At 38.7% G+C, this 18,206-nt stretch overlaps 1 protein-coding gene and 1 pseudogene across 1 annotated transcript; both read left to right on the plus strand.

Annotated features, from left to right (window-relative positions):
* Positions 1-1,260: 1,260 nt before the first annotated feature.
* LOC103951998 lies at positions 1,261-13,149 on the plus strand (annotated as a pseudogene).
* Positions 13,150-14,321: 1,172 nt separating this feature from the next.
* Positions 14,322-15,304, plus strand: LOC125470542 (G-type lectin S-receptor-like serine/threonine-protein kinase At4g27290). Its single transcript, XM_048569768.1, has 2 exons — positions 14,322-14,943; positions 15,081-15,304. The coding sequence occupies exons 1-2, from the start codon at positions 14,322-14,324 to the stop codon at positions 15,302-15,304; spliced, it is 846 nt and encodes a 281-aa protein (XP_048425725.1).
* Positions 15,305-18,206: the final 2,902 nt, after the last annotated feature.

Consider the following 18,206-nt stretch of genomic DNA (forward strand, 5'->3'; position numbering starts at 1 on the left):
GTATTGATACTTTCTATCCTGGGATCAATCTTGAATTACAAGAATTGGAAAGGAAAGAAAACGATATCGAATACAAGACTACTGCGAAAGAGTATACCAATAAGACATTTAAGTTTCCTTTGAGCCGAGGGAACTGGATGACCACATATTAATTCGGATATTTTCTACTAGATGAACAATCTTAGTTGTCATAGTGTAATATCCGGCTACGACAACATCATTCTTAACTGAATCCGAAGTCTACTTCAGGTTGAAGACAACTCTCTCAGTTTCACACTGAATATTTTATGTACACACTTCCTAGCCTAGGTTCGAACCCCGAAGCTGTCAAAGTGGCCCGGCACTGTGCTGCAATGCACGGTTGGAGCATTTCACATGCGCCGGAGGGATTAGTCCTTGGGCCTAGGAAGCCTTTGGGATATCCTTGACTTAGTCAACAAATTTTTTTTTATGTACATAGATAGCCAAAACTTCTACGATTTTTATGTGGAGTATCAATTAAATATAGTAATGAGTTGTATTAATCTTCTTGACACAATCTTTTTTATCTTTCAGATATAATGCTTTTTACAATTTTTAATCCGCAACAACGTGTGGACAATAATTTCTAGTATAAACTAAAGAAAATGACAGGGTACCAAATTAATCCATTACATCTGTAACAGATTGACTTTGAAATGAAAAAATTAACGTAATTAGGAAGAGACACAATGAGATATACAACCAATTACTGGGAATATTATCGTCCACTAAAGACGCTCTTATTGATACTTTAAAGCGTGGGATTAATCTTGAATTACAAGAATTGAAAAGGAAAGAAAACGATATCGAATACAAGACTAATGCGAAAGAGTACACCAATCAGGCAACTAAAGTTTCCATTGAGCCGAGGGAACTGGATGACCACATATTAATTCGGATATTTTATACTAGATGAACATATCTTAGTTGTCATAGTGAGACATCCGGCTACGACAACATCATTCTTAACTGAATGCGAAGTCTACTTCGGATTCAAGACAACTTTCTCAGTTTCACACTTCGGAGAACAATTTGTTTTCCCACGCACCCGACTATTCAACAATATTGAAGGAACTTGAAAATGATTGGTTGCTTGCAGGAAAAGGTATCAATGTTATTTCAATTTGGTGTTCAAATGACAGACAAACATTCAAATCACACATGTAGAAAGTATATAGACGGACGATTGAAACCTTCAATATTCAGTGCTTTCCCATGAAGTCTATGAAAAATCCATCAAAAGCTTCAGCTAAGATGTGCTTGCTTCTTTTCTACTCTTCCTTGCTGCTCATCGTCACAGCAGTATTCTCCACAGTTGATGACGCCATGAGTACATTTCAGTCCATTAGAGATGGTGAGACTGTAGTTTCAACTGGCGGTACATTTGAGCTAGGATTTTACAGCCCTGATGCTTCTAATAGATGGTACGTGGCGATATGGTACAAGCAGATATCTGTTACAACCATTGTATGGGTTGCCAACAGAGACAAGCCCCTCGTTGATTTGTCCGGCGTTTTGAAGGTCACCAATCCCGGAATTCTTGTCCTCAACCACAACATGAGCACAATTTGGTCCTCCAACACATCGAGAACTGCACAGAATCCAGTGGCACGTCTTTTGGATTCGGGTAATCTTGTCGTGATAGATAGGAGTGCTGATGACCCTGAGAACTTTCTGTGGCAAAGTTTTGATTACCCTGGCGATACATTCTTACCAGGTATGAAGATTGGTAGGAACACAGTTACAGGCTTCAATTGGCATCTTAGATCATGGAAAAGTCCTCAGGATCCTTCTCAAGGCAATTATACATATCAACTTGGTCCCAAAGGATATGAAGAAATATTTGTGAGCGAAGGTTCGGTACCCTATATACACATACGGTCTTGTTTTTGAGCCTGATGAAATGTACTACAGTTACATGCTTCACAACAGCTCAATCTTTTCGCGGGTGGTGTTAACTTCAGATGGACTTGTGCAGCGCTACAGATGGATTGATAGAACCAAAGGTTGGGTTCTTTACCTAACAGCCCAAATTGATGACTATGAAAACTATGCATTCTGTGGTGTACATGGTGCATGTAACGTTGAAAAGTCCCCGGTTTTTAGCTGTTTGAAAGGATTTACACCAAAGTTTCCGAAAGAATGGGATTTGGTGGATTGGTCTCATGGCTGTGTGAGAAAGACTTCTCTAAATTGCACTAGAGACGTGTTCCAAAAGTACCCGGAGGTGAAATTGCCTAGCACAGAACAATCCTGGCATAACAAAAGTATGAACCTTAAGGAATGTGAGATGGTGTGCATGAAGACCTGCTCCTGCACGGCTTACAAATTTGGATATCCAGGATGGAGGAACTGGGTGCTTGCTGTGGTAAGGCGATCTGATTGATATAAGATACTTTTCTGAAAACGGGCAAGATATTTATATAAGAATGGCCGCAGCAGAACTAGGTATGTAAAAAACACCTGTTGGTGACTTTGCATTCAGTCATAATCATATGCTCGAAACATTGTACTAATTCTAACAGTTATAACTTTGAATTTTGACACAATAAGCAATATCTTCTTTTAGAATTGTCTCACAAACTAGCAACTATTAGTTGGATGATAGAAATTATACAGTTTTTATTTTTTTTGTTTATTGCTTTCCGACTAATGGATTTTCTGTCTTCAAAAATATCATTCGTAGATCATGAAGACGATGCAAAGATCAATGCTAAATACTCTGAATCCAAAGCGAAGAAAATCAGAATCATAATAAGCACTACTGTGTTGTCTACCGGACTGCTGATCCTGAGCCTTGCCCTGCTGTTTTTTGTTTGGAAGAAGCAGCACCAAAAAGTTGGTAAGTTGGCCGTACTATTCTGCCCTTTTGCTTTCCAAACTACGTAGTTTAGTAGTTTAGGGAGTTATTTTTTACCCGTCATTGCATCTTTGCAGGAAAACTGGGACGCAGCCAAAAGGAGGATCTGGAATTACCGTTATTTGACTTGATGACTATAGTTTCTGCAACCAGTAACTTTTCAATTGAAAACAAACTTGGTGAAGGCGGTTTCAGATTTGTCTTTAAGGTAAAACCAGATAGTCCTTCATAGTATTGAAGTCGTATAGATACATGTACTTCTGGTCAGAATATGGAATGATGGATACAAGTAGTGTGCAAACTACAAAGCATGAATTTTGGTCATAACATATGCTGATGGATTTCAGGGTACGATGGAAGATGGACAAGAAATCGCTGTGAAAAGGCTTTCAAAAAGTTCTAGACAAGGACTTGACGAGTTCAAGAATGAAGTTACACATATTGCCAAACTTCAGCATAGGAATCTAGTGAAGCTTCTTGGATGCTGCATTCAAGAAGACGAGATGATACTGATCTACGAGTTCATGCCTAACAAGAGCTTAGACTTTTTTATTTTCAGTTTGACCACTCAAAAACCTTGCATTTAGTTCGACTAGTTCGCTTATGCTAGCTGCCTAGCACGATGTATTTTTTGACAATTGTGAATTATGATATTTTGCAGATCAAAGAAGAAGGATGTTATTAGACTGGCCGAAGCGCTTTGAAATTATTAATGGGATAGCTCGAGGGCTCCTCTATCTTCAACAAGATTCTAGATTAGAGTTATTCATAGAGATCTCAAAGCAAGTAACATTTTATTAGGCAGTGAATTTAACCCGAAAATCTCAGACTTTGGATTGGCTAGAAGCTTTGGAGGAAATGAAACGAAAGTAGAGATGAAGAAAGCGGTTGGAACATAGTAAGTATCTTAAAAACAATTGTATGACTGTTTTTAAGAATTTTCAAAAACATTAATAGAAAGTCTAGATTCTTTGCGTATAAAAACATTTATTTGACACATTGGTTTACAGTGGTTACATGTTCCCAGAATATGCAATTGATGGTTTCTAATCTATAAAGTCCGACGTCTATAGCTTTGGTGTTCTGGTGCTAGAGATAGTGAGTGGGAGCAGAAATAGAGGATTCTCTCATCCAGACCACAAACTAAACCTTCTTGGACATGTGAGCGTGACAACATTAAATGTCAAGTTAAAAATTCTTATCACTCGACTCTACTACTTCTACTAAGTAACTAGTTTTCGTGTTTCAGGCATGGATGCTACACACAGAAGGTAGGCCTCTCGAACTGCTTGATACATCGGTAGGGGGCTCCATCACTCTGCTTGAAGTTGTAAGAACAATTCATGTGGGCCTTTTGTGCATGCAGCGGAATCCAGAGGATAGGCCGAGCATGTCAACTGTAGTTCTAATGTTGAGTGGTGAAGGTGCATTGCCTCAACCTCTAAAACCTGGTTTTTACAGTGAAAGGGATTTGACTGAACTCGAAGCCGGTCATTCTTCTAAAGCATGCTCGGCTAATGAAGTCACTATTTCAATACTTGAGGCTCGATAAAATACGGGAAATGATTTCCACACATCTATCCCTCATGGATTTGTCCCTTGATTTTACTACAACTTATTCAAGGCAAAAAATAAATTATATGTCGTAATTTATATTTCGTGTTGGTGCATATAACTTCTTAGAATTGAACACAAATATGAGAGATTCCAAGCCATTACTATTTTTATTTATGTTTTCTTTGGATTTGAGGTATAGTTGATAACTTCATACAGTACTACAGCAACAAAAAGGTTTTAAACTTTGAAAAAAAATAAACAAGTATATGGATCAAATTTTCTTTCTTTTTTCAGCAAACGGGAGAATTCATAAAAGGAATGCAAAAATAAATTATGAGTAAAAACGAAATGCCTATTATATAAGTCATTGTCACATAGCTACACTCTTTGTGCCGATTCACAAAACTTTGTAACTATGATCAGAACTGTTTATATTACAAATCACTTTATAAAGATAATTTTTGCACAAAACAAAAAAAAAACCAATAAAATACGATATTGTTTAACCATTGAACTATATAAAAACGAAATGGTAGGAATTGATAAAAGTATTACGAACTATGGGAGGAATTCCTGCTCATTCTTGAATGGTTGAGCATTGTTCATATTTACGCCCAAAAAAAGAAAAATCAGTGGAGAAACGTTCAAAGCCGAGCATTGTTCATCAGTATGTGGCTAGAACAAATTTTCGTAGATTGGAAATTTGGAACATTTTTGAAACGTTCTAAGGGATGTGTATCGTCGATTGGGTTGGTGATCCTAATGATAGATGTTCAATTACTGGTTTTATAGTATTTTTTGGCTCCAAGCGTTTTTTGTGGAGTTATAAGAAACAACACATCTTTAGTCGGTCTTCCACAGAAGCAGAATACATAGCTATCACTACTACTACTCCAAAAATTGTTTGGATTCAGCAGCTACTCAAGGACTTACACAATGTAAGTTCTGATACTCCTTTACTTCACTGTGATAACATTTCTGCCATGGCATTAGCAATCGATCCTATATTGTACTCCAAGGCCAAGCATATTGAAACTGATTGTTATTTTGTGCGTAAAAGAGTTCAACAAGGCACTGTTTTGTTACATTTTGTCGCTTCTGCAGATCAGTATGCAGACATTTTCACAAAAGAATTGTGTTCTCTTCAGTTTAGTGTTCATTGTTCCAATCTTATGCTCAGTTGTTCCCAGCATAAGCTTGAGGGAGAATGATAGAGTGTAAAGAATGCTTAGGCTATGAATGTGTCAAGTGCAAAGAGTGGCCAGGTGTCGTTGTATCATTGGGAGTTTCTTGAGTTAGTTATGCTGTTGTATTCATATAAATAGTCTAAAGGCTACGAAATCATGACCCAATTATTGAATGAAAGAAGCAGTTATGCAGCTTCTTCTTCTCTCTTCGATTCCTCTGGTTTCTTTGACTTCTCTCTCGTTTCGGTAGATTACTTCTCTGTTGACATATCATGCGTTTATACCACATTTCAGATCCCACCAAGGCAAAGAAAAATCCCAATTAAGATGTGCTTGCATCTTTTGCTGCTCTTCCAAGTCACTACTGCTACAACATTTTCCGCAGCACAAGTCAACGATGCAACCACATTTCAGTCAATTGCAGATGGTGAGACCATAATCTCAGATGGTGGCACCTTTGAGCTTGGTTTTTTCAGTCCCGGTGCTTCAAATAAACGCTACGTGGGGATATGGTACAAGAAGATACCGGATATGACCGTTGTTTGGGTAGCAAACCGGGACTTTCCTCTCTCTGCTTCATCCGGTGTTCTGAAGGTCACCAACCCTGGGATTCTTGTCCTTGTCGACCAGAATAACACAGTTTGGTCCTCCAACACATCAATACCTACACAGAATCCAGTGGCACGGCTTTTGGATTCGGGAAATCTTGTTGTGATACATGATAATGATCACAACGTTGTCCCGGAGAATTTTCTGTGGCAGAGTTTTGATTACCCGGGTGATACGCTCCTTCCTGGTATGCAGCTTGGTAGGAACATGGTAACAGGTTTTTATTGGCAATTTACATCATGGAAAAGTCCCCAAGATCCTTCTCAAGGAACACCGGCTGATACGTGTGACAGCTATGGAATATGTGGGCCAAATGGTGCATGTAATATTGACAACCCCCCGCTATGTGGTTGCTTGGCAGGATTTAGACCAAATTTTCAACAAGAAGGGGCCCCCCGGCGTTATTAATTTTCTGCTTTCAAATACTTCATTACCACTTCAAGCAGACAATGCAAAATCCGAAGTGTAGAAAATGAGAATCGTAGTAACCAGTACCATGTTGTCTGCTGGACTACTAATCCTGTGCCTATCCCTCATTTTACATTTTCAGCACCGGAATCTAGTGAGGCTTCTAGGATGCTGCATTCAAGAAGACGAGATGATGCTGATCTACGAGTTCATGCCTAACAAAAGCTTAGACTTCTTTATTTTCGGTTTGTTTCCCATTTGTAAACTTCCTATGATCCTTTGTCGATTGGCTGTGTAATGGAAGGGAAAGTATTAGACTGTTTTATTGTGATATGTTACTATTATATACTATTTTGCAGATCAAAGAAAAAGCACCTTGCTAGATTGGCCTAATCGTTTTGACATTATTAATGGGATTGCTCGGTGGCTTCTCTATCTTCATCAAGATTCTAGACTGAGAGTGATTGCTCGGGGGCTCCTTCTCAAGGCAATTATGCATCTCAACTTGGTCCCAAAGGATATGAAGAAATATTTGTGAGCGAAGTTTCGGTCATAAAATTCCGAATGGACCATGGAATGGAGTCCGGTTCAGTGGAACGCCTCAGTTAAAAACATTTTAAATGAATTCTGAAAAATTTTACAAAACAATAAAAGTTCTCTGAAAATAAGTTTTATGACGGGTTTGTTGAATTCCCCAAAACAGATTAAAAACCCCAAATAACAATTGTATATAAAAAAGAGAGTAGTTTTATCTGCACACAAATTTTTATTTTTCACATATTCTTTTAATATTCGCCCTTCGGATTGAGTAAATTGGAGAAAATCAAGGCTAAATATTAACAAAAGTGTTTGAAAGATAAAGATGTGTGAATAACACTAGCTACTTCTTACCAAGGTTCTAAAAGACGCTAAGCGCTAGTCAGGCGGCGGGCTAGGGCCTAGCGCCTAGGTGGTTAGGTGGGGTCTAGGCGGACGCTTAGGCGAACTAGGGGATTTAAGTAAATCCATTATATTTTATGTAAATAAGTGTTTGTTTATACTTAAAATATATATAATTTCATCATAAACTACAAAATAGAATGATATATATATATATATATATATTATGAAGTATTGAAAGATAATGAAAACATGGGGAACACGCATATAATGTGTGCTTATTTAATTATTCAACAAGTCTATTACAATTTATTGAAAAAAAAATGCAAAATGAAAGTTATCTATTTTTGTTTGTGTGAATTGTAACTTAGGCGGGTCTGGACGGGCTAGGCCGGTGCCTAGGTGGTCTAGGTGGGCGCTTCAACAAGTCTAGGCGTTTTTCTTAATTTTCAAACATCTAAATATTAATCAAGATGGTAACCAACCATCTTGCATCTAAGCGGGGCCTAAACGACGCTAAATGAGAATTTTTAGAACAGTGCTTCTTACATAAATTTCTCCGGCATGAGACGCGAAAAGACATGTCCAAGTAGGTGATATGGCTTTCGACAGCTTCTGTGTTTCGTCACTTCCAAATCCAAAATTTTCATCTCATCACCAAGTTTTGGTTGCCGCAAGTCAAATCCACCATTAAGGTGTAACTGTACAAAATAAAAAATAAAAAAAAATCAGTCAGCAACCAAGAACAAGTCAAAGCAGAACCATAAACAAGCAAGAAACAGAGGGACTCGAGAAAGCAAAACTTCGACGAAGAAAGTCTGAAGGGCGTACAATGGCATAAAAAAATGCAAGTAGCAATTCTTGAATCATTCTAAAAAATATTTACTTAGCTATTAAAAAGGTACATAAAGTCAGTTACGAGGCATACTTTCTCCCATTTGATATGCTCTTATTTGATACTTCATTTTTGGCATTTGTGTATGTTGGAAATTTATGTTATATAATATTTAACTCAAAGATTGAATGGAAAAATATGTGCATTTAGTTAGGTTCTTAATAAGGATTTAGATCCTCTCCGGATCCTCTCACTGAGAATCCCGAGAATCAATGTATGATAACCGTTTATCAAAGATTGTGCAGCCATAAATTTTTCTTTTTTCTTTTTTATATATTTTTCATGCAATAAAAATATAAAAAACGTTCAATTATGATCTTACAATTTTTTGTAAATGATTACTATGCATTGATCCTCGAAATCGAAGAGGATCTAAATCCTCTTAATACAACCAAATAGTGCAGCGGCACCATTATGCAAAGGGCATGACTTTTGTAATGATGTATGAATTAGATGAAAAGATAGCATCACTTTATGAACAGCCACTTCATCCATTCCTAGAAGACACATGGGCTCTTTATAATCCATAATCACAGCCGTGTAAAATTAGTACGAGATAGAGAGTTCATTATAACGTATTGGACAAAGTGTATTCCCCTGTATTCTATGTTCTTTCTTTCTTGTTTAATTCTGAGTTGTATTTTGAGAGTACGAAATATATTGAGTTCGTTAGAGTTTAAAAATTGAAGTACTTTGACTTTGGATTATAGATTATTAAATCCTGGAAGACGGACGCTTACTGAACTATAAGCACAAGAGTAGGAGCGAAATTCTATTTTTAGGAAATTGCATTTATGCAAGCCTCAATCTCCAAGTTTGTCAGATTTTCTAACTTTCTCTCTAATTGCTTATATAATATTGTATATTATTGATGTTGTGATTTTCTATATAATTATTATCGTTGAATTTATTATGTTATTTTCATATTTTCTAATATTGCTCAAACAGTGTATTCAAGTCAAACGTGGGGTTCCTCTCTTCGTCTAATTTTTCCACCAGTAATGGCAAAGAGTAATGGCAACCAGAGCAGGTAAAGCCTTAATTGTATGTTTCCTTTGAGCTGAGGGAATTGGATGACCACATATTAATTTAGATATTTTGCTACTGTATGAAACAACTTAATTGTCATAGGAAAATGTGAAGCCAAGACAATATCATTCTTGGACCGAGTCCGTTGTCTTCCCTTGTGCCAATTATTCAACAATTTTGCAGTCCAAAATGACAGAACAATGCGAAATCATACATGTAAGAAGGGCGCATATGGACAATTTGTCTTCCCATGAATTTAATGAAAAGTCCATTGAAGGCTTCAACTAAGATGTGCTTGCTTCTCTTCTACTCTTCTTTGCTACTCATCTTCGCAACAGTATTCTCCATAGCTGATGACGCCACAAGTACATTTCAGTCCATTAGAGACGGTGAGACTGTAGTTTCAACTGGCGGAACGTTTGAGCTAGGATTTTACAGTCCTGATGCTTCTAATAGACGGTACGTGGGGATATGGTACAAGAAATCTGTTACAACCATTGTATGGGTTGCCAACAGAGAAAAACCCCTCACTGATTTGTCCGGCGTCCTGAAGGTCACCAACCCCGGAATTCTTGTCCTCAACCACAACATGAGCACAGTTTGGGCCTCCAACACATCGAGAACTGCACAGAATCCAGTGGCACGTCTTTTGGATTCGGGTAATCTTGTCGTGATAGATAGGAGTGATGATCACTCTGAGAACTTTCTGTGGCAAAGTTTTGATTACCCTGGCGATACATTCTTACCAGGTATGAAGATTGGTAGGAACACAGTTACAGGCTTCAATTGGCATCTTAGATCGTGGAAAAGTCCTCAGGATCCTTCTCAAGGCGATTGTACATCTCAACTTGGTCCCAAAGGATATGCAGAATTATTTGTGAGGGAAGGTTCGGTCATTAAACTTCGGTCTGGACCATGGAATGGAATCCGGTTCAGTGGAAACCCTCAGTCAAATCCAAACCCTATATTCACATACGGTCTTGTTTCTGAGCCTGATGAAATGTACTATAGTTACAAGCTTCACGACAGCTCAATCCTTTCGAGGTTGGTGTTAACTTCAGCTGGAATTGTTGAGCGCTACACATGGATTGATAGAACCAAAGGTTGGCTTCAAACAGCCCAACTTGATAACTGTGACAAGTATGCATTCTGTGGTGTACATGGTGCATGTAACATTGAAAAGTCCCCGGTTTGTAGCTGTTTGAAAGGATTTACACCAAAGTTTCCGAAAGAATGGGATTTGGCAGTTTGGTCTAATGGTTGTGTGAGAAAGACTTCTCTAAATTGCACCGGAGCCGTGTTCCCAAAGTACTCGGGGTTGAAATTGCCCAGCACAGAACAATCCTGGTTTAACAGAAGTATGAACCTCAAGGAATGTAAGATGGTGTGCATGAAGAACTGCTCCTGCACGGCTTATACAAATTTGGATATCCGGGATGGAGGAACTGGGTGCTTGCTGTGGTACGGCAATCTGATTGATATAAGATACTTTTCTGAAAACGGGCAAGATATTTATATAAGAATGGCTGCAGCAGAACTAGGTATGTAAGAAACACCTGTTGGTGACTTTGCATTCAGTCATAATCATATGCTAGAAACAAAGTCAAGACATAACGAAGTGAAACATTGTACTAATTATAACAGTTCTAACTTTGAATTTTGACACAATAAGCAATATCTTCTTTTGGAATTGTCTCACAAACTAGCAACTATTAGTTGGATGATAGAAATTATACAGTTTTTATTTTTTCGTTTAATGCTTTCCGACTCATAGATTTTTTGTCTTCAAAAATATCATTCGTAGATTATGAAGACGATGCAAAGATCAACGCTAAATACTCTGAATTCAATGCGAAGAAAATGAGAATCATACTAAGCACTACTGTGTTGTCTACCGGACTGCTGATCCTGGGCCTTGCCCTGCTGTTTTTTGTTTGGAAGAAGCAGCACCAAAAAGTTGGTAAGTTGGCCATACTATTCTGCCCCTTTGCTTTCCAAACTACATAGTTCAGTAGTATAGGGAGTTTTTTTTTCACCCGTCACTGCGTCTTTGCAGGAAAACTGGGACACAGCCAAACGGAGGATTTGGAATTACCGTTATTTGACTTGATGACTATAGTTTCTGCAACCAATAACTTTTCAATTGAAAACAAACTTGGTGAAGGCGGTTTCGGATATGTCTTTAAGGTAAAACCAGATAGTCCTTCATAGTTTTGAAGTTGTATAGATATATGTACTTCTGGTCAGAATATGAAATGATGGATACAAGTAGTGTGCAAACTACAACGCATGAATTTTGGTTTTAACATACGCTGATGGATTTCAGGGTACGATGGAAGATGGACAAGAAATCGCAGTGAAAAGGCTTTCAAAAAGTTCTAGACAAGGACTCGACGAGTTCAAGAATGAAGTTACACATATTGCCAAACTTCAGCACAGGAATCTAGTGAAGCTTCTTGGATGCTGCATTCAAGAAGACGAGATGATACTGATCTACGAGTTCATGCCCAACAAGAGCTTAGACTTCTTTATTTTCGGTTTGACCACTCAAAAACCTTGCATTTAGTTCGATTAGTCCGCTTATGCTAGTAGCCTAGCACAATGTATTTTTTGACAATTGTGAATTATGATATTTTGCAGATCAAAGAAGAAGGATGTTATTAGACTGGCCGAAGCGCTTTGAAATTATTAATGGGATAGCTCGAGGGCTCCTCTATCTTCATCAAGATTCTAGATTGAGAGTTATTCATAGAGATCTCAAAGCAAGTAACATTTTATTAGGCAGTGAATTTAACCCGAAAATCTCAGACTTTGGTCTGGCTAGAAGCTTTGGAGGAAATGAAACGAAAGCAGAGACGAAGAAAGTGGCTGGAACATAGTAAGTATCCTAAAAACAATTGTATGACTGTTTTTTAAGAATTTTCGAAAACATTAATTGAAAGTCTAGATTCTTTGCGTATAAAAACGTTTATTTGACACATTGGTTTGCAGCGGTTACATGTCCCCAGAATATGCAATTGATGGTTTGTACTCTATAAAGTCCGACGTTTATAGCTTTGGTGTTTTGGTGCTAGAGATAGTGAGTGGGAGCAGAAATAGAGGATTCTCTCATCCAGACCACAAACTCAACCTTCTTGGACATGTGAGCGTGATAACATCAAATGTCAAGTTAAAAATTCTTATCACTTGACTCTGCTACTTCTACTAAGTAACTAGATTTCGTGTTTTAGGCATGGATGCTACACACAGAAGGCAGGCCTCTCGAACTGCATGATTCATCGGTAGAGGACTCCATCACTCTGCTTGAAGTTGTAAGAACTATTCATGTGGGTCTTTTGTGCGTGCAGCGGAATCCTGAGGACAGGCCAAGCATGTCAGCTACAGTTCTAATGTTGAGTGGTGAAGGTGCATTGCCTCAACCTCTAAAACCTGGTTTTTACAGTGAAAGGGATCTGACTGAACTCGAAGCCGGTCATTCTTCTAAAGTATGCTCGGCTAATGAAGTCACTATTTCAATACTTGAGGCTCGATAAAATACGGGAAATGATTTCTGCACACCTATCCCTCGTGGTTTTGTCCCTTGATTTTACTACAACTTCTTCAAGGCAAGAAATAAATTATATGTCATAATATATATTTCGTGTTGGTGCATATAAATTCTTAGAATTGAACACAAATATGAGAGATTCCAAGCCTTTACTGTTTTTATTTATGTTTTCTTTGGATTTGAGGTATGGTTGATAACTTCATACAGTACTACAGCAACAAAAAGGTTTTAAACTTTGAAAAAAAGTAAACAAGTATATGGATCAAATTTTCCTTCATTTTTTCAGCAAACGGGAGAATTCATAAAAGGAATGCAAAAATAAATCATGAGTAAAAACGAAATGCCTGTTATATAAGTCATTGTCACATAGCTACACTCTTTGTGCCGATTCACAAAACTTTGTAATTATGATCAAAACCGTCTATATTATAAATCACTTTATAAAGATAATTTTTGCACAAAAAAAAAAACCCAATAAAATACGATATTGTTTAATCATTGAACTATATAAAAACGAAATGGTAGGAATTGATAAAAGCATTACGAACTATGGGAGGAATTCCTCCTCATTCTTGAGTGGTTGAGCATTGTTCATATTTATGCCCAAAAAATGAAAAATCAATGGAGAAACGTTAGCCGAGCATTGTTCATCAGTATGTGGCTAGAACAAATTTTTGTCGATTGGAAATTCGGAACATTTTCGAAACGTTCTAAGGGACGTGTATCGTCGATTGGGCTAGTGATCCTAATGATAGATGTTCAATTATTGGTTTTATAGTATTTCTTGGCTCCAAGCGTATTTTTTGGAGTTATAAGAAACAACACATTTTTAGTCAGTCTTCCACATAAGCAGAATACATAGCTATCGCTACTACTACTCAAAAAATTGTTTGGATTCAGCAGCTACTCAAGGACTTACACATTGTATGTTCTGATACTTCTTTACTTCATTGTGATAACATTTCTGCCATGGCATTAGCAATCGATCCTGCATTGTACTCCAAGGCCAAGCATATTGAAACTGATTGTTATTTTGTGCGTAAAAGAGTTCAACAAGGCACTGTTTTGTTACATTTTGTAGCTTCTGCAGATCTGTATGCAAACATTTTCACAAAAGAATTGTGTTCTCTTCAGTTTAGTGTTCATTGTTCCAATCTTATGCTCAGTTGTTCCCAGCATAAGCTTAAGGGAGAATGACAGAGTGTAAAGAATGCTTAGGCTGTGCATGTGTCAAGTGCAAGGAGTGGCCAGGTGTCGTTGTATCATTGGGAGTTTCTTGAGTTAGTTATGCTGTTGTATTCATATAAATAGTCTAAAGGATACGTAATCATGACCCAATTATTGAATGAAAGAAGCAGTTATGCAGCTTCTTCTTCTCTCTTCGATTCCTCTGGTTTCTTTGACTTCTCTCTCGTTTCAGTAGATTACTTCTCTGTTGACATATCATACGTTTATACCACATTTCAGATCCCACCAAGGCAAAGAAAAATCCCAATTAAGATGTGCTTGCATCTTTTGCTGCTCTTCCTCCTCGTCACTACCACTGCAACATTTTCCGCAGCACAAGTCAACGATGCAACCACATTTCAGTCAATTACAGATGGTGAGACCTTTGAGCTTGGTTTTTTCAGTCCCGGTGCTTCAAATAAACGCTACGTGGGGATATGGTACAAGAAGATACCGGATATGACCGTTGTTTGGGTAGCAAACCGGGACTTTCCTCTCTCTGCTTCATCCGGTGTTCTGAAGGTCACCAACCCTGGGATTCTTGTCCTTGTCGACCAGAACAACACAGTTTGGTCCTCCAACACATCAATACCTACACAGAATCCAGTGGCACGGCTTTTGGATTCGGGAAATCTTGTTGTGATAGATGGTAATGATCACAACGTTGTCCCGGAGAATTTTCTGTGGCAGAGTTTTGATTACCCGGGTGATACGCTCCTTCCTGGTATGCAGCTTGGTAGGAACAAGGTAACAGGCTTTTATTGGCAACTTACATCATGGAAAAGTCCCCAGGATCATTCTCAAGGAAGTTACTCTTACCAACTTGTTACTGATGGATATCATGAATTAGTTCTGATGCAGGGTTCGGTTATGAAACTTCGTACTGGACCATGGAATGGAATCCGATTCAGTGGGATGCTGATTTGAATCCAAACAGTACGAACATATATGACACTTACGTGTTTGATCGGGATGAAATCTATTATGGTTATAAGCTTCACAACAGTTCAATTCTTCCAAGGCTGGTGTTGACACAAGATGGGAGTGTGAAGAGCTACAACTGGATTAATAGATCCCAAGTTTAGGAAGTTTTACTAGGAACACCGGCTGATACGTGTGACAGCTATGGAACATGTGGGCCAAATGGTGCATGTAATATTGACAACCCCCCGCTATGTGGTTGCTTGGCAGGATTTAGACCAAATTTTCAACAAAAAGGGGCCCCCCGGCGTGCAACATATGCCTGTATGAGAATGACTCCACTGAATTGCAGTGGAGACAACTTTCTGAAGTACTCTGGGACGAAACTGCCGAGCACAGAAAAATCCTGGCATAACACAAGTATGAACCTCAATGAATGTGAGATGATGTGCAGCGAAAACTGATCCTGCACAGCTTTTGCAAATTTGGATATCAGGGCAGGAGGAAGTGGGTGCTTGATGTGGTATGGTGATCTGTTTGATTCAAGAACTTTCAATGGAAATGGGCAAGATATATACATAAAATTGGCTGCATCCAAACTGGGTATGGAATCATCGTTGGTGTTTATTCTTCTTTGTAATTCCTTATTAATTTTCTGCTTTCAAATACTTCGTTACCACTTCAAGCAGACAATGCAAAATCCAAAGTGAAGAAAATGAGAATCGTGGTAACCAGTACCGTGTTGTCTGCTGGACTACTAATCCTGGGCCTAGCCCCCATCTTACATTTTCTACTCATCTAGCCCTCCGTTTTCTAAGTTCAGTTCCATGGTACACGATTTACTTCACTATGTGCTTAGCAGGAAAACTGAGGTCGGACCAAAGGAAGATCTGGAGTTACCATTATTTGACTTGGGTACTGTAACTTGTGCTACCAATGATTTTTCAAACCACAATAAAGTTGGGGAAGGTGGCTTCGGAATGGGGGAATAAAGAGTCCTTGGCCTTACTTTAGAATGAGAATGCGGCGGAGCTTACCTTCGATGATCACCAACCATATCATAGATCTTCCACATGATACCAAACTTCGCAAGAAGCGGGTCTTTGTCGGTAATGCGGACATCATACGATACTACCGGAGCATCAAGTAGTTGATCGATGGTTGTGACAACGCCACTGGTAGCATGATCGGTATGAAGTAACTGCTTTTAGGAGGTCACGAAGTGTGCTCGACTCTGAAAAAACGTATTATAGATAGTAAGTCAAGTTATATATAGTGGAAGAAGGCGCTTGATGAGCCCCTGCTCTTATAGTGAGTGAATGCGGGCAGAAGGCGGTTTCGGAACTGTCTATAAGGTAAAACCTGATAGTCCTTCACAATTTCCAAGCTGCATAGATACATGTAGTTTTGGTCAGAATATGGAATGATGGATACAAGTAGTGTGCAAACTACAAAGTATGAATTTTCGAAAACACTAACAGAAAGTCTAGATTCTTTGCATATAAAAACATTTTTTGACACATTGGTTTGCAACGGCTACATGTCTTCTGTAAACACGAAAAGTTCCTGAAACAAGAAACAAGAATACCGTGTACAAAATATATTTTATGTTTAATGATTTTGGGGTTACAATCTCTTTGTTATTTGATCCTCTGATTCTATCTTCGTAGGGTGTAGGTTTGTGGATGAGCTGTTGATCCAAAGGGCCGTCGGGGCTTGATCTAGGGATGAACAGTTGATGAACGGATCTTCGAGGGCTTTTGAGCTTGATATTGAAGACTGGGTGTATGGATTTCTTCAAGGGGCCGTCGGGGCTTGATCTTGAGGGTTGATGGATGAGCGGATCTTCAAGGGCTTTTGGGCCTAATCTTGAAGACTGAGTGTATGGATTTCTTCAAGAGGCCGTCGGGGCTTGATTTTGAGGGTTGATGGATGAGCGGATCTTCAAGGGCTTTTGGGCCTAATCTTGAAGACTGAGTGTATGGATCTCTTCAAGAGGCCGTCGGGGCTTGATTTTGAGGGTTGATGGATGAGCGGATCTTCAAGGGCTTTTGGGCCTAATCTTGAAGACTGATTGGATGTGTGGATTTGTTGAGGTTGTTGATCCAAAGGGCCGTTGGGGCTTGATCTTAGGACGAACGGATGATGAACACTTTCTTCAAGGGGCCGTCGGGGCTTGATCTTGAGTCGGCGGAAGTTCTTCAAGGGCCGTTGGGGCTTGACCTTGAAGGAGGGTTTGACGAAGAACGAAGAGTGTTTTCTTGATCCTTCGGGATTTTGCTTGAGAGCTTTAGAGTTTCAAGGCTTCAAGGTTTTGGTTTGATGTAAATTCCCTTCTTTCTTTCTTTTCTTCTTCCTTTCTTTTCTCTCTCAAATGAATGCCTTGGCTTCCTATTTATAGAATTCCAAAACTTGATTTTTGGATTTAAATAATCAGATGAAATAAATCATTTCTGCCAGGTATTGACACGTGTCCTATTTGATGACTTTTCCAATTTATTTCGATTTTTCGTTGAGTCGCACGCTACATGTAAAATTTATGTGACACGTGAGTGTTGAAATTTTAATTATTGGTCAACATTCATTTCACCGAAATTTTGATGTCTACAAATGCCCCCACTTCAAGGCGCGTCGTAGACATGTGCTTGTCACGTGTAGAAGATGCGTTTTGAAGTCCCTTAATGTAGATGTCAACCCAAGGGCCGTCGAGGCTTGATCTTGAATTGAGCTGGAAATTTCTTCAAGGGCCATCGAGACTTGATCTTGAGTTCGACTGGAAGATTTTCTGGTTTCCTCCAATCGTTGATTTTCCACAAGCTTAATCTTGAACTGGGCTGGAAGATTTTTTTGGTCTCCTCCGAAGGTCTGAACTTACTCCTTTTATCTGGAGTTGAATTTGATTCAAGGGTGGTGAACACTTGATTTTGAATCGGACTTGTGATTTCTTCAAGGGCCATTGAGGCTTGATCTTGAACTGGGCTGGAGGATTCTTCTGGTCTCATCCGCTCGTTGATTTTCCTTTGTGCTACTCTTGAACTGGGCAGCAGGATTCTTTTGGTCTCCCCC

This window comes from the organism of the source record quoted next, unplaced genomic scaffold (assembly GCF_019419815.1).
Source record: "Pyrus x bretschneideri cultivar Hongxiangsu unplaced genomic scaffold, Pyrus_bretschneideri_v1 Contig50, whole genome shotgun sequence".
Taxonomy (NCBI): Eukaryota; Viridiplantae; Streptophyta; class Magnoliopsida; order Rosales; family Rosaceae; genus Pyrus; species Pyrus x bretschneideri.